Raw genomic sequence first — 18,668 nt, 5'->3', positions numbered from 1 at the left:
AAGGCTCTCAGGACATGTGACCAGCCCTGTCAGTTCATAAAACCACTCCCCGGAGAAGGAAGAGCTCCGAGCAGCCTTCGCTGAGAAGTTCCCAGGTATGATAATAGGTAGTTTGGTGTCAGCCATAGTAAACTTAAAATTTGGCAACATTGCCAAACAGACACCATGTGGATGGTTTCAACAACATATTGCCAATATTATCAGGATACAAAATTATTTCCTGAACAAAGAGAAGCTCTAATTTATTCGGAACAGTCCCAGCAGCAGGAATGATGTGCAGGCCGCTGGGTGTCTTGTCCATATTCCTGATTCTAAGGACCTTGGGCAACTGCACACGGGCAGAGCTTGAACGAGCACTGTCCCAAAGCCCTGTGCAAAGAGCTATGATGCTACAACACCGCTCGCGTTATATAGGCGGAGCCACATGATGACATCACCTGCAGTCACCATGCCAAATATGTTATCTGAGACAGTTGGTAACTATGGCTAACACTATGTAACAATAAAAATGTGCAACCCCACTTGGATCACAAGGCCACGTAAATTTAAACTAGCCCGATGATAACACATAATTCTAGCGAGTGATAACAGGAGACAGTGATGTTGCTTTCCAATAAATCTAAACATATACTAAATTCTACAGACATCTATATAATATGTGCTTCTTTTACTAAATGCATCAATACATATCTAGCGTTATACATAGCAGCTGATCCTCATATTAAGTCAGCAAACACGGCACAGGTCATATAAAAACGGCATTAGAGCTGACTGATGTATCGAATATACCCATACCAGTCTATTACTGTGCACAAACACACATCTCCATGGAACCACTAAACAATACACCTATTTTTAAATCTGTTTACATTAGTAATTTTACTCCCTGGACTAAATCTGTGATGTTTACTTACACAGGTGAATAAAAAGATTAGTAAAACAACATGTGTGGAAGAATATATATATATATATATATATATATATATATATATATATATATATATATATATATACACTACCATTCATTAGTTTGGGGTCACTTAGAAATTTCATATTTTTTAAACAATAATATGATGGATAAGATGGATCAGGAATACTATTGTAATGTAATATCTTCATTGGTGTACAGAGGATTTTATCACCCCCTTCATTCCTGTGTTCCAATGGCAATTGCGTTACAGATAGAAATGTCCTGGTCTTCCATGAAGTGACCCCAAACTTTTGAATGGTTGCATACATGCAACAGCACAGACCTCCTTTGTTTCCACAGCTCCCTGGGCTGGTCACGAGAGATCAGAGGAGCCCATGATCCCCGCTGTCCGCAAACGTGAAAAAGTGGGCCAGCTACTTTGGACCGCAGGACAGTGGCCAAAAACTGGGACTGTCCTGTGAAAATCGGGATACTTGGGATGTATGTTCTTATGACTGATATTTGCAGATTTTGCAGATATGGGTCTATTCTTGCAGGAGTATTATATACTCATAAGCTTTTCAGCAGGTGACGTTTCCACAATAGGAGGAATAATTACCCAAATTCTGTAGGCAGGAAGTTAAGGTGGCTGCTCCCTGAGTACACACTAAAGATAAGTTCATAATACGCATAAATTGCTTTTGTAATCTGTAAACACAATTACAGCGGTTTATCCATTGTACTGAACATCAGAATGTGATAACTGGGAACAGTGACAGATCTGCTTTCACATTATATCAACCCCCCACCGCCTTTCGTGTCAATGCCTATTACTCACACGGATATAGTACAAAAATCCATAAAAAAAAATGTTAGCTTATAAAAACTATCACTGGCGGCAAATCACCGTACCGAGCAATTCTTAAGAGATAAATAAAAATAAACACAAGGCTATTAAATGCTGTCATAGCACGTACTACTGAAATTACAAACAATAGAATCAACAACCGAGTCACTTGGGAATTAAGTAGTTAAATTCTTCTTATTTCTTAAAGCTGTTCTCCAGGAAGTTTTGTTTTTCAAAGTGTGGACCGTCACTCAAGAAATACATTCCCAACAACCGTGGATCTGGGAAACAGCTTAACGTTCTCGTAAAGGAGGCAACACATTTTTTTGTTTTAATTTTGTCTTGATTCTCAACTGTAAAATCTGCCAAAAGCGAGATTTTAGAAATTTCATGAGCAATATTTTCAACGACACTTATTCTTTGGATAAAATAATGTTGAAACATGAGCTTTCGGGTTAATGAAAGGAATGGAGAACAGTAGCGAGCGACATAAGGGATTGGCGTTTGGGGCGCAGCGCGACTAGGAAAGAAAGAACAACCGAATATGTTTTCCTTAAGATGTGCTGATTATAGTAATGATTCTTACAAGCATCATAATACTGCTTTTAAGATACAATTGTTACATCCGCCAAGTCCACCAGACCCTCGCCGAGCTGAATAATAAACAGATCCCCTTTTCCGTCACATGCATGCCCCAAAGCACACAGCTCTATTTAAGATACAATGATACAGAAGGCTGCAATGTGTGACCGTAGCCTGCATTTCCTCTCCCTTCATGTGGTCCATGGATTTTACATTTTACACTAGAGTGAATAAATACAGCGAGCGGAAGACACATGTGTTGGACCGAGAAACTAATACATAACAGCCCCAAAGATCTAAACATCAGAGGGCGGTTAAATTAAGGATAATCATTACCACATACCAGTAACATTAGTTAGGGCAGAAGACTTTGGATGAAAAAAAAGAGGTTTTTTTTGTTACATGTTGTGTTGCGATTATTTTAACCCTTTCAGGGCTAGCGATGCATTAAGCCGTCCGCGTGTTATATATCTTGGTCAAAGGTGGACGTTGTTTAAAAATCGTGAATTGGTGTCTTGTGTGCTGCTGAACGAAAAGCTTGGTAGTCACTAAAAAAAAAAAAAAAAAGAAAGTTGGCTCGCCAGTTTCAGCCCTCGATGGGTTCATCTTAGAGCCAGGGGTTTATTTTTAACGTTTTTCACCAACAAAAAAAACCCAACAAAACACTTAAATAAATAAAGCAAGCAAGGAGGTTATTTGAAGACAGGGTTGGTGTTAATTATTGAGAATAAATGAGTTACTTAGTCCTCTGGATAATGTACCATGTAGTGCATCGGTATAGTGTATTTTCCCCTAATCCTATATTTTAGAGTCCATCACACTTAATACCGCTATGTAATGATGTTTATGGATTATAATGAGCAAGAACACAAGGGACGTCACTATGGGAGTAAGGTTGGTAAAGTGCCAGCGTCTCCACTCTTATCACCTACATAGAATAGCCGTGACTGAGGGTCCAGACCTCACAGTTTTTGTTCCTAGGACCGATTGTTGTGACTGTCGGTGTCAGTACTGGTTGCTCTGTGCCGTTGTAACTCTAATATCCAAAATTAACTGTATTCTTCGTGATTGCCCTTATAATGACACCGGCGCTTGGTTTCCAAGTCTCTTGATTGCCCTGTTTTTTTTTCTTTGTTTATTAGATCCTGTTTTTTGCTCCGTTGGCAGATACTGCACAGCGAAGCCGCGTTATAAGGTAAAGGATGTTATTTGAATTATTGTGAAAGCACTGGCAGAGCTCCGTGCAAACCGAGGTAATATATTCTGTCCCTGCTCGCCCTCCCCACGAAATGCCTTCCTTTATGGCATTGTATTGCTAGGTTCACAACACATAATTCTGTATACTGCAGGGAGCTTTGCGATGTGCATTTTCAGCAATAAAACCAATGTGCATATTAGCATTCGCGGTCTTGCCTGCCAGAATAGGAACGTCAGAAATACACACTGCTGTTCAAGTTGCTCTCACAGCCCAACCTGGAACAACATGAACAATGTATTGTATGGTACACTTTGGGTTTGATTTTAAGCAGGGTCAGACCAGGCTGTAGATGCGGATGAGATGGCCATCAAGTGATGATCACAAGCTCGGCGGTGCACATTGATTAAAGAGAATGCATTTCCCCAGATAAATGCTTATATGGATACCTGGGAACTTGGGGTTTCCAATTACCCGGAGCCTACCCTTGCAGGACACGGTAAGGCCACTGGCCCACGGATATCGGTGTGCAGTCCCGCTGATGTCGGGGGTGTTCCCGCTGCCGGCAGTGAGCTTTCCCGCTGTCATTCCAGGAAACACCCCATTTAAAGTGGAAATGGGCGAGGAGTGGGGCGTGCAGGACCGGCAACCTGGAGGATTTGGTTGTTGACCCTGAGAACCTGGGCAAAACCTGGAGAGTTCCCAAGTATCCCTACGTAGAAGGAGGGCAGCTCATGTAAGTGTTTTATTATTTTTTTAGGTTTTGAAGAATGCCTATTAAAGTACTCGCAGAGTAATTAAAGTCTTAGTGTTCCTCCTTACAGATGCGTGTGAGGTTCAAAATTCGTCTTAAGACGGCTCATTGGGCCTATGCTGGCTTGCCCAGCTACACTAGTTGGATTAACTAGCTATACGTCATTCAATACAATTAACGTCTTCTATCCATAGTCAACGGCAGGATTTAGGTAGAGACATTATTACACGAATACAATAGTATTCAGTTCTAACCTGTAATATTATTTTCTTTTTTTTTTACAAAAATTGTCCCTTGTCCATCACACCCATAAATTCTATTTTAACAGAAAATCACCTAAAACAGAGGCAGTCATTATTATTATTATTATTATTATTATTATTATTATTATCTTTTATTTATATAGCGCCAACAATTTACGCAGCGCTTAATACAATACATATATTCAAGGGGTATGAGGTTATGAGCTCAGATGCAGGTGACTGATGACTAAATAACGGAAATTAACTTTGGCAAATATATTGTCTGGGAAATTAAGCTCTGGCGAAGAACATTCGCCTGTTTATCCATGGAATGCAATGTTTGTCCTATTTACTGAGACTATTATGAGCAGATCAGAGACCACAGGAGTTTTAAAGTCATTCTGAATCATCGTCCTTGTTACAGATTTTTAGCAATTTGTCCAATTATTTCAATATTTGGTATGTAGGGTTTGCGTGAGATGTATATTAATGGTAAAATAAATGCTAGTCCAAAGAATTTTCACCAAAATGAGGTTCCTCCCTGACTTTAACACCTCTAAGGTATGCAGTGATTCACTTATATTTATGTTTTTTTCATAAACTGTGCTAGATTGGGGTCTACTTTATTGTAATGCAACAAGACCCAATATTCTAAGTTATTCTAACCTCCCAACACCTCAAACAACCAGAATAATATTTTCTGTCTATCATACAAAACGTTTAACTTTTACCCATTATTTGCAAAATATATTATTCATTCCATTCATTAACTGCATTCTATTAGCAGAGATAAATATACCCCCGTAATTGGATATCAATTTTCCCATTGGCTTCTGTAGGCCAGAAATATCACAGTTAATAGATTCTAGGCCAATAACATTTAACGGTAAAAAACAATGGAATTGCAGAAGGTAGTAGCAATAAACTTTCAAAATGATTTTATTGAAGAGTAACATTTTTATCCTCTGCAATCTGGATAGATTTGCTGATGTTTATTAATGAGCATATGTGTTTTCAATATTCCCATTGTTAAGCCGAGTCGCTGATGCTGAGATGAGAATATCCTCCGAATTTCCGAATGTGTGCAGTCACTGAAGTCTAGAATTAAAATCCGGGACTCTAGAGAGCTGTCTACATGTTGGTGTTAAGTACCTGAAGTGCATCATTTAGCAAAGCTTCAAATGTTAATATGGCTCAGTGATCTTGAAGGTTTTTCTCCAATCCATCATTTAATTAGCATACAGGGGTCACGTAACCAAAATGATGCATGCTGACGACAGGCTAGGTTCATAGCTCGGAGATAATAAGAATATTGCATGGATGGGTGCATGTGCTCCTACTGAAACCCTCCTGCTCCCAGCAACACACAAGTGGTTGTTGAAAGAGCATTGCTGGCTTTTTATTAAAGTATCCACAATTTTATCAAAGTACATAAAATGTATATATATATTTATATAGTTATAGTTATAAGTTTTTGCTTATGACTTTGGAGTAGAAATAATTACCAACTCCCATCATTCTACCAATGGGATCCAATCTGGCTGCTATTACTATAACCATACCTGGGAACACCACTTTTCCGGTTCAAGTCCCGAATCCTCCGGGTCGCGGGAGCAGGGTCTTGACACGCCCCACTCCCCACCCATTTTGCCTTTGAATGGGGGTGTTTCCCACTGCCGTCAGCGGAAACACCCCCGACATCATCGGGCCCTCCCACCAATGTCATCCGGACCTCCCATTGACGTCAGCAGGACCTCCCACCGATGTCAGTGTGCAGTCCAGGCTGCATCCCACAAGGGAAGGCTTCGGGTAGCCGGAGCCCAGAAATTCCCAGGTATGACTATAACTCCCATCAGCCTAGCAATGCTAATAGATATGTTACATCACAGACTGCTAACTGCAGTGGACTGCAACTCTCATTATGCTCATTCTGTCCTCAGATAACCTCAGGCTCCCAGCAGTTGTGGCATAATAACTCATATCTTTCAAAGCCAAACCAAAGCAATGAGTAGCCCAGGCACTGAGGCTACGGCTGGGAATACTTTGATCATTTGGCCACATGGACGATATTTTCTCAGATTTAAAAGCGATTTAGTAAATATAAGAAAACTAATTTCCTTAAAAAACGTATAATGTCCCTGGGAAAATGCAGCATAACGTTATAGATAATTTGGGGTTTGCGTGTGTCTGGGTGGAACAGAACGCATGATGGTTTCCTATTTTATTTTGGAAAATCCATATACTGTAGGTTTAGCAGTCTGATTAATAAGACACAAGCCGGGGGCTTTTTTTAGATTGTGCCTTTTTAATCACAGGGAAGATATGATTATCCGTCGTGGTGGTGTCGCTAGTAAGAAAACCAGCAGATGTCTGGCAGGTCAGCGGGGAATTTTCCTTTCTCCGGAGAAAACGGCTTAGATTGAGAGAGAGGAGCCGCCATATGCTGACTGAGAGCTGCTTAACTGATGACACTGAAGAGCCGCTCGCTCTCTCTCTCTCTCTCTCTCTCTCTCTCTGGGAATAGAGGAGACGACACAAATATCTCAGATGCTTACCGATGAAAATATGTCATTTGCTGGACACTCGCTGTATTTGTGCTTTTGCTATACTGTATATTATTAAAAATGGAACGTATGTAAAATTAAGTAACATTCCGAATAACCAGGATTTCACTTGAGTTTGTTATTACGTGTTTCAAGTAATAAATGGTTAAAACATTAGCCACACGCTTATACCCTCTGTGTACACACTCTGAATGCATTCAGATCCTGGGCTGCCATGGAAAGCTTTGTGTATTTACCATAAGCCGCTGCCCCTGCTAAATAAGTACGTTGTTAATCGATGAAAAAAGGCTTTTATGACAGCATACATTGGGTATATGTATTTATCATAAACAGTGTTTCTGGTAAAACACACATCATGGTCATTATTGTATGGATTCCAATCCAATTTACTGCATGTAAATCCATTCATGCTTTCTTCTTAACAAGAGTCGGAAAAAAATAATTCTTGTTTTGCTTGTTTTTACTGAAACGGGCAGTTTGTATGTTGATGCTATAACATAGGCTCTCCTTCTGCATAAATATCTGTTTCACCGTTAAAATAGTGTTTGCCTCCCAGCCTAAGCTGATTAAGTAAAACCCATCATTTATCTCGTGCCTTACCCACGTATATAAATATCAACAGATCACAAATTCATATAAAAACAGTCTAGATGAAGCCCTGCTCTCTAACCTTCTAGAACTAAAATGTCCCTCTTAGGCCATTCCAAATGTTGGCTGATAACGCATTTGATAACGAGATTTAGAGGGGTCTTCACGATGCTTTTCTATAGTGCATTTACTGTCTATACTTTATGAAATGGAAAATTCCATCACAAAGTCTGGGAGAACCTCTACTTGACTCCCTTTAAAGCAGGTGCGAGAGCGTCTCCTGTTACACTCCATGATAAGATGAGACACGGACGCTACTTTGTAATACACAGTACAGGCTCCATTCCGCGTAACATAGAATTTGCACCTAGTCATATGGTCTTTATCACGCAGTTTACGATTTGATTAGGAAAAAAAAAACTAGTTTGTTATAATCAAAAACACACGGGGAGAGATGAATGTGTTTTCATATAAACCATACTTATTTCATTCACTCTGACCCTTTTACCTTCTGTTTATAGAAGACCATTTGTCTTCAGGTTCCTATGCAGATGCTCAGTACTCACATGCATTAAGGGAAGCTGAAAGCTAGAGTAATATATACAAATCGAGTGTTTATTTTGTCACCGGGGGGGCTTATATTCAGATGCCTTTTTAAAGGCTGTTGAAATCTTAAATAACAAAACTTGAAACCTTGGTAAACTTGTACATGTTAGATATTCATACAGCACTGACATCACGTGACCCTGCGGGGAAACCGAGGCTGCCTGCACAGTGCGCAAGCAACTAGAGAGAAAGCTGCAGGAGCAAGAGATAAGCGGGGCGGGAGGGTTGGTGGGGTGTATGTATATGTGTTTGTATCTATGTATGTATGTGAGCATGGGTGTGTAACTGTGTGTGTGAGAGAGAGAGCATGGATGTGTACTTGTGTGTGAGCATGGATTTGTACTTGTGTGTGAGCATGGATGTGTAAGTGGGGTGAAATGGATAGAGTATGAGTGAGTATAAGTGTGTGTAATTTGTGTGTGTTTACATTTGTTGTATGATGTAGCTGGGGGGATAGGCAATGATGGCACTGACTAGCTGTTGAAGTTGGGGGGCCCGGGGCAATTTTCACACTAGGCCCCCCTTGGTTTCTAGTTACGCCCTGGTTACATCTATGAGAAAGGTTGTTTATTTTCCTATTTAATATCGGTCACAATCATTTAAGAAACTACAGAGGACTGTGAAATACCGCTATTATAAAATGTTATTTTTAATTGATAAAAGTTTCCAAAACACAACATATAAATAGGGATCTAAATTAAGAAATTGCCAAGTGTTACCTCAATGTTGTGCTTTTAAAGGAAAACCATTGAAGCCCCATCAGTAACAGAGAGAGAAAACTGTGCAAAAAACTTAAAGCCAAAAGTGGAAATTATAAACAAAGAAAACTCTCTAATTTTCTCCGTTACCATTATGGAGTATTGGAGTAACAAGAACAAAGTGTGTTCTGTATTTCAATAGCTTGAAAATGTAGTTTCATACGAGTTAATTTTCGCTTACGTAGACATCTGTATAAAAGCAAGATCCGAGTCAGTAGGCATTAATAAGAATCTCTGTATAATGCCCTCATTCTGGTATGATATATCAGCCCCAAGGAGACGAGGCTCATATAATGTTTCATAGAACGAGATGAATACGCTATTGATAAATAAAGTACACGAGGAGCGTGTCTCAGACAAAGAGGAGAGATAGAGGCGCAGGTCATGTTCTGATGCGGGAAGTTGGCAGACTCAAGGGAAGTGTCAGGAAGTCTCTTTTCACGAAAAGGTGAAGGGTGTTAAATTCATGCAATAGCGTCCCAGCAGGAAGACAGGAGGCTAATACAGTAAGGGAATTCAAAAATGTCTTAGACAGACGTAAGGATACTCTACGTGTGAAAGAATATCCAAGATCAAACAGGGTTTAGGTTTTACAGCAGATAACAAATTAGGCCGACTACATGGAACAAATATGACTCTAATCAGATGTCAACATCCAATTCCCGTAGGCAAGGAAAATACCATTGGTGTGCCTTGGCGAATTTGTTATTCTTCATGCTAATAAAAAAAATTCATTATACACTGGTTTTGGTTATATTATACTAACAAGCATATTAATATAAAAAATAGAGTGTATTTATTGAATCATGTTTATATTACTCAAGATTAGATTTATTTTTACATTTTTTATATGTATATAGTTTTCTCAAGCATCTAAAATTTGGATAGAGAAATACATGATGACATTTATATTTATGAAAATTTAACGTTAAATAAAGGATATTAAAGTGGGAGTTCTATTTTAAGAGGGTAGGTCAGTTTAGCTGGTTTGGAACTTGAAAATGACAATGTTATTGCTGTAACATATCGAATTCTAATATTTACTAGACGGGTTCTAAATATTCCTATGACTGATGTTCTAAACCATGCAGATTAGATTACAAAGCCTGAATACACATGAAAAGTATTCAGTGACATATAACAATGTTTCCCCCTGCTGATTCCTAAGACAAAACCAACAGAAAGTCTATTGAAAGCGATTCATCCTTTATAGTCATAAGGGTGTTATGTCTAATAGGAAGTCTACGTATTTGCATATGAAGGTAAATTTACTTTTATGAATTAACCTAAAATATTGAGGGGTGCATTTAAGCTACACAAAGGCAGTGTCCCTGTGAGGATGTGACATCAGCAAAGGGCAGGACCCATTACATCAAATAGATACTGATGACTTTATCTTGAACGCAGGTAGCCATTGTTAAACGACCAATGGAACCCTCTGTAAGAGGTATAATTAGTAAACATTGAAGGATTATAGAATGGAATAAATAATGTAGCTCATTTGTACAGTTTGTATTCATAAACTGGTAGCAATTTAGCATGTACTCTATAATTATAGTCTAACATTTAACAAACTCACCAAAAATCCATAATTTAGCTCTGTTATAAGCTTTGCACTGGTTTTGCTAAATGATCACATGACTATTACCTTCATATGCTCAGACTTGGCAAAAGAACAGAAAGACTAGCTCACTACAATATTATCGACTATAATACCAAACTAGATGTGACAGTAAGCATTGAATGAATTCCAAAGAGCAACAAGTACCCGAAGAGGAAAAGATACACATTGTTTCACTTACTAGCTACTTCCAGCGATGCATTGTGGCTGACAGCTTCTCCTAGATAGTTCCTCGCAACACAAACATAGACCCCTTCATCAGGTCTACTCTTACGTCCATGTACAATGCGTAAAAAAAATAGAGATCCACTGGGCAATAACATTCGGTGGGAACGAGGGTCATCTTTGTCAGTCTCTACCCTGTCACCTCCTTTGTACCACTCAATTGTTGGCGTTGGCCTGCCTTCTGCCTTACAGTTCAACGTGGCTGGTTCACCTTTGGAGACAATTAGATCTGAGGGATGTTCTATAATTCGAGGTGGGAAATCTTCTTGGCGAAGGCGAGATCCTGCAGAAGAGAGCAGAAATGATCATCCATGTTCAAACAACATTATTTCAGGAAATTATTGAGGAAAATCATACTGTGAATATTAGGCAAATTAAGACCCGGGTACGTAAGACTTTACGTGGAGATCCGGGTCAATATTAGAGACCTTCCAACTATGGAAATTAGATACCACACTGATACTCAGTTTCCAAGAGGTAACCGTTTATGGGTAGTTTTAATAAATTATTTTATTAATGGTGAAACATTTAAAGGTTACAGTTCAACCTAAAAGTCCCTTCTCCCTAGTTCTTCATTAGTCAAAAAGTTCAACAGGAAGATAAGACAGGCCACTGAATTGTTTACCACAAAGGCATGTGATAAGGACTGTTTGGCTAGTAGATTGGGATCAGATAACAAAACACACACACCTATACACAGCAGTCTCAATCATTCTATTTAATTAAAATAAACATTATTTTAAAACGGCACTATGTAATACTAGGCTATTTAGAAAGCTGTACTTACAACTTATGATAGAACACTTTTTTAACTTGTTTAGTTTGGTATTGCAGAATAAAGTAGTAAATTGGTCACTTCCTTAGGCATAGCATTTTTTTTTACGTTTTGTGCTCATTAACCAAAAAAAAAAATGTAAAATTCGGCTCCACTTTTAAACTATTCATGAGAGATATCATGTATCAAGGTCTAAACACATTAATGCTTCACTGCACTAATTACTTTAGATTCTGTACATGACTTTGGTTTGTTTTACTAATAATAAAAACAGTAAAACAAGTGTTAGGTTTGTAACCTCACTTCCCCTTTGGTGAATTTCACCCCCACTAGCCTCAGAAGCCTGTGGGTTGGTAATGATTAACTTTCAGCAATAATAAGTTTCAACAGGAATCACAAAACAGCGGTGCTCCGACATGTACGAAAGGTTTATAAAGTCTGCATTCAATTTCTGACAAAACTAAGTGTTATTTGTTTAGTGTAATATGGCTATGCGCAAACATAGAACGTCTGATACAAGTCGCATATAACACATTATTTAAGAAAAACTCAAATATCATATAACCTCTCATATTGACTTAGGGTTTGTTAACACACACAAAAAAATGTAAGTTTCAGAGGAACTCTCTACCTTGAACAATCAAAGGGTTAAAAAAGAGATTCGATTTAAAAGCTGGAGAAAAGTATGTCTTAACATGCATTAATCTTATTGTCAAATTGTATATTTTGAGCTTTAATGTTATTGTTCATTTTCACCTTTGCTCTATTGCGGTAGCGCTATAGAATCTGCTGGGGCTATATAAATACGTGTAATGTAATTATTAATAAAGCGGTCAATCAAAAATTATTTTTAAAGCTTAAAGAGGTGTATTTAAACAAAATAGGTTGGATTCAACAGTCAATATGAATCTAATCATTTATTTGGATACTTTATGTATTTAGTTACTGGAAGAATATATTTTAAAATTAATGGAGTTCCAAAAATGAACTTTTTATATATATATATATATATATATATATATATATATATATATATATATATATATATATATATATATATATATATATGTATATATATATGTGTGTGTGTGTGTGTGTGTACATTTATTTATATGCATACACACCTCTATTTATGTATTCTCATATGTATTATGTATTCACTCACATTAAAAGTCACAATCAGTACAGTTTCCAGCTGCAACGCATATTAGCTATGCATTTCTCCTGCATATGTTTTTAACCCCTTAATACTTAATGTATATTTTTTGTTTTTTCAAAAACTCTTTATTAGATTTCACAATACTCGCTATCAAATCCCATACAGATCTTAATGCCCTTAGGCAAAAAATTCCAGTGTTATAATGCCCTGAACGATCGCTATAGAAGTCTGAGTTTGTCTTCAATGAAGTTTCTGCTCAGGAGATTCTCAGGAGATGTGCACAGTAGACCCAGTGACAAATATAAATTATAAATCCAAAATATCATCTTTTACTTGGGATATAATTCAATAAAATGATGGTAAGAGCGTAGGAATTTAATACCCTTAGGAATGGTTAACATCTCCAGGAAACCATCAGAGGCCTTCGATAAAGCAGCCACCCTGCCCATAACCTGTGATCCTGCCTTGTGTATCGTAATCCGACCTTTATTAGCAAAAAACTTGTAAAACTACTAGAAACCTAATAGGACAAAAGATCTGAGATACAGTTGATTGTCAGATGGCGCACATTTAACAGGAATGCTGGTGAGAAGTTTGCCGGAGGGATGCAATGACCTTGACAAGCAAATTATAATCTTTTACTTTATGTACAAGTTATTAGCAAATGTTCTACCAACATTTGAGGCCTGTGACGGGTGGATTTGATGGAATGGGTCCATTCATAACTATAATATTATTATTGCAGCTAATATCAATGCTGTAATTTTCTTGTCGATTTTCCCAGTGAAGAGTAATTGTCTAAAGTATGAATCTTTTCTATGTTTTGTCAAAATATTTCATACGTGTTTAAAAACACGGTCAATAGTTGACTTACATCATCACACACTTCCTGCTCTTACTGGGAAACGACACCAGCCATAAGGAAAAATGTATAAGGAATTATCAGAGCCATGGTTTGGGGTCAGGGCACATGGGTACAGCCTATGGATGTCTCACGTGCGCCTCTTATGTTGAGCACCTGCCCCTCTTGGCCAATGGAAGTTATGGCACTGGGAATAATGTATAAAGGGCAGTTCTTCTACAAACTGATAAAAGTGGAGGAACCTGCACAAGCTAACTATATTTGTTGCTAGGATGACTGCACCACCTTTCTGTATCTGAACTGTTCCTCATACATAACAATAGCATCTGGAGCAACAATTAAAATAAAGGTTATGAAGAACGACCATCTTTTATCTCTATCATGTTACAACCCAGCTTCTTAATTACTATAAAGTAACTTATTATTAGGACAGCTACTTCTCACCCACAGGATAAAAGCACAATAACAGAGTAAAGGCATCAATATGGATCAAATTATGATTAAAAAAAGTGTTAGGGCTCAATACCCCCCCCCCACAAGCAGGGTATAAGTAATTCAAAGGGGCAAAAAAGTGACAGGTGAGTGCTCTAGCTATGCCTATCTCTTTATTATGTTATGAAATCTGGAACCTTCTGCTTTTCAATAAAGAATAAAATAAAAAATACAATAGCGTCTGTCCTGGATCACAGGAAATTGACCAACAATATGTAGCAATACAGAATGCACAGTTTTAAGAAAATAATTCAGAGTAATATATATATTATGTATTGTTTAGAATGCTAGAGACTCGTATGCATTTTGCATTGCTTTTTTGTTCAACCATAAAGGATATTGTATTTCCTTCCCTGCATCAATAAGTGACAAGGTGTGTCATATTTACAACAAGATAAGCAGCCGTAACTTGCAAATATGAGAAACTGCCTCCAGGAGGTAATTATTACAATGATAAATCATAGTTCCCAGAATCCCAATCGGAATGTTTAAAAGGTAAATTTAAAAAAAAAATATGAATATTTTTTAAAAAATCAGATTAGAAGTTTAAATGATGGGTAAACAATTATTCTTTTTGGATTCCTTTTAAAATGACTTCACAATTTAACTAAAATGGAAGGAGACTGATGTGAAAAAGGTCCCATCAGAGGGTATTGAAAGTGGTAGTAAATATTCTCTCTCCATAGGCCTATCCGATAGGAGTGGAAATGGTTTCTTAAAGTTTGATGCTTATTTTGCAATTGCCTGTTAAACGAGCCCTTTCCCTCTTGACTTCTTTTTTATTTCCTAAATGGAAACGTGCTTAGAATCATCTCCAACCTTTCCCACCTCAGTACCTACTCCCAACATGTTTCAACAGAAACTAACTGAACGAAAACAGTTAGAGCAGTGAGAAAAAATACTTAAAAATCTCTTCAAAAAATCCAAACACCAATAAATCCTTTCATCCTGAGATGGCCCCTCTCGTTGATGAGTTTAAATGATATGATAACAAACAAAAAGTCTACTGCTTATTTATTTATTTATTTATTTATTTTTTTTCTGAATGGGTTGGAGCTGACAGAAAACAAGAGCCAGTCATAACCATAAGATAAATTGTTTCTCGTTGACAAAAATTCCTTCACCAGAAATGCCAAAGTAAAGAAAGGAAATCTTCTGACAAAATGAACATCTGTCTCACTGAAGAGCGCTGTTGAGCAAGACATAAAGGAAGGAAGTAGCTACTTCAGAATGAGACGGCAGCCGTCGTGGATAATATCCAATAGACTATTTCAGCTCACAGGCAGAACTATTACTTAGAGCTCGTCTGAAGGGTCACCACACATTTTAAACTAAACAATAAAAATACGGGTAGATTGTCTGTAATCAGTCTTCCCTGTCAAAACAAAGGTTCTAGAAAGCTGCCAATAGTAGAATTACGGGAAATATGATATGACCCACCATGGCTATATTTGCACTAGATATTTCAAGAAAAAGTATTGTCAACTGCTTGATATTGCATTCCCGATTTATACATACATATATTTATATATATATATATATTGCCTGAATTTCTTTGTAAACATAAACACCGAAGAACTTTCTAAGTCAGCTGACCCTTTACTTCTCTGTCAACAGCTTCTGTTTTAATGTTTCACAATGGTGGCAATCAAAAACAGACTTTATGAAAAACTTAACTTCTTAGGAGGTGAAAATATTCGGAATTTAGTCATCTGTATTGAAGCAGGAAATCGATACAATTATAAGAAATGCGCCAAATAGGAATGTCAATTATAATTAAATAATTATATTATCATAGAAGTTAGAATATTATTCCTGTCACGCAGTAGTCAGCTCCAAACTGTGTGACCTTTGGTATAAAACCCTAAGAAACCGGGGGCAAACCCTGAGACTTCTCTGGTAAGTAAGTATCAGTCCATTATATTGGTTAGATAAATTAAAATGAATTGGATGATATTGAAATATAACCAATTTTTAGAGCATCAGTATACAGACACATATACAAAGGAACGCTGACCACAAAGAGCCAACGATCTACAAGTTCCTTTTCAGGCCTAAGTGACGGTGTAAACAAATCCTATAATATAAACAAGTGTTCATGACCAAGTAAGTGTTCCTGGAAGGTAAAAGGATTTCAGTGGGATTAATTAGGTGCGGTGAGGCCTGTAGGCATACAGCTGGCGCTCCGTGTTACCCAATAGACTAGGTGTTTGATGCTAGACTACACATTGACGTTGACTGAAACGCATTATGCTCTTTTTTTTTTAGAGGAAAAATAACGTTATGGTGAATCTGAATGCCTGGTTTAAACATTTATAATACATGTCATTTATTGCAGTTTATAGCCCACGCTGGCCAGGTGAGGCCTGTGTTGTTGTAATAAAATTCTAATTGCCCCGAGCGAACCTCCTGATGGGAGTTGTGGTAAAACAACAGGTGGAAGGCTGCACTTCCCAGACCCTGTTTACAATAAATACTTCTAAATATTTCACGTGAAAGATGAAACTTATATCTGCGTCGGCTTTTCAGAAGCCACTAGAAAATTTCCGCTGTATAACCTTACATTTTTTATTAGGTTTACTCTTGCTATGTAATACTCGGCATTGTCTTATAACATGTTGACAAACTTCCTATTTTTAAAAATGGCAAAAATGGGGTAATATTTGCCAGGTGTGGCACGTGGCCTGCCAATATAGTTTGCGCACGTGGGAATAGGACTTCATCTTTTGGTTCCCATTAGATTATGCAGGGTGCCCGGGGTCCTGGAGAATACAGCGCAAACAATGGAATGGAGAACGGCAAGATTTAATCCTAAATTGAGATACAATTGAGGATTTGTCTTCTTTACCAGCTACTATTTATTACACTGATAACCTGTTGTGTGTTCATAAGACATTTGTTTGATACGGAGCATCTAACACCTTCCCATGAACGCGTCTTTTCCTGAAACATTATTCACATAAAAAAAAAAAATATCACATCAACTTTTCTGGCAACCGTGTATGGATTTCATACATTTCCATAAAAAAAAAACCTTCACTACTGCGATTACCTTAAAATAATCTACACAGAAGATAGAAGCTTCTATAAATAAATACTTTTAAGTGCCTGTGGTGCCTGGAACTTTTTCCAACTTGAGAACACACGTTGTTAGGGAGACATATGGCTCTGGCCCAGTAAAATATACGTTCTCCTCTCTTGGTTTACGTTTGCCGTGCCGTCGTGTCCTAGTTACTGGACATAATTTAGAGGCCTTAGTAGGAGATAAACCACTTGACAAGAGATATGACACATCACCACCAGCAAGGACCTAGGTGTGTGATGATCAAGACACTTACCGAGTCGTATGTGTTAAAAAGATACATTGAGCCGGGATTCCTTTACAGTAGCGAGCCCAGATAATTTCTTTACGATGTCAGTATGTCTGTGTATGCCACAACATACATTTTACAACTGTTATGCCCTGTTATGACATATTTAGGGCTGCGTTATATTAGAAAAGACGCTGACTTCAGAGCCATGCTTCCCAGTGCAACTGCTCATTACTAAAGTAATTTAAACTACAACCACATCTGACTAAGGCCTATTTTAAAGTAGGGAGACTAAATGATTTCTTCAAAGCGTCTGTAAAGAACACAAGGATTTACTAAAAGCATGTATAATGTATCCAAAAGAGAACATCGTGTCAAGAAAATGTTATGTATCTTTGTAAAATAATACTTAAAGAACAAAGCAACCTCCCCCAGTATTACTACTATGACTAAATCACGCTTCTAACTTGCAGGACATTGTCTGGATATGGTCCTCAAGGTGGGGAGCTGGTGTGGACAAATACTGCTCCCCTACCCAGAAAGGTATGAATAGCACATAGATGGTTGCTATGGATCTTTGACTACATTTGTGCACTTAAAGAAGAGTGGGACTGAATCTTAAAAGTTCTAGTCAGGCCCCAAGTGGTCTTGGTTTTACTTCCGCCGCCCCTTGTGTTATAACATAGGGATTAACCATAACGCTTTGTTTAGTTCAGCAGCCCACGCAGCTGTTGGTTGTTTCATGTGGAAAACTACTTTACGACCCCGTATGCTATTTTCACAATGAAAAAACACTGAGAGGAAAAAAATTAGGGAAAGCAAATAATATTTTTATTTTACAGGGAAATATTTTTTTTTTTTAAATGTTTTGGGTTTTTTTGTGACAAGGCCTTGGAACACAACATGATGATACTAACAAGCAGTCTTTTAAAAATCAAATCTCAGTTACATTTTCCTGAAGAGAGAACTAAGATCTTCAGAGTGGTAAAATTTCCTGTTGGCCTATGATAACAATATTTTGTTTTTCTTACATTTCTGAACCAGCATCCCTCTGCATACCAGCGAGACCCCCTATAGATGTGGTCTGATTCATCTCCCTGTTGGGACTTTAAAAACAAACCGACCAAGAACAGCCCTGGGGAAATTTAGTGACACCTGTTACCAGTCGCATAACTAT

The 18,668-nt window shown here is 37.7% G+C and overlaps 1 protein-coding gene across 1 annotated transcript in view; it reads right to left on the bottom strand.

The window, feature by feature from the left end:
* The window catches only part of LOC149285315 (roundabout homolog 1-like), a 228,401-nt gene that overhangs the window by 121,725 nt on the left and 88,008 nt on the right, over window positions 1-18,668 (bottom strand). The window contains exon 3 of the mRNA XM_089495532.1: window positions 10,849-11,175. Coding sequence (XP_089351658.1) covers window positions 10,849-11,175 — 327 coding nt within the window. The remainder of the gene's footprint in view (window positions 1-10,848; window positions 11,176-18,668) is intronic.

The sequence above is a fragment of the Sceloporus occidentalis genome, unplaced genomic scaffold (genome assembly GCF_023333645.1).
Source record: "Sceloporus occidentalis isolate IW3139 unplaced genomic scaffold, rSceOcc1.0.p SCAF_81, whole genome shotgun sequence".
NCBI lineage: Eukaryota > Metazoa > Chordata > Lepidosauria > Squamata > Phrynosomatidae > Sceloporus > Sceloporus occidentalis.
Note: the sequence above shows the minus strand (reverse complement) of the source record. Positions and strands in the feature narration are given on the sequence as shown.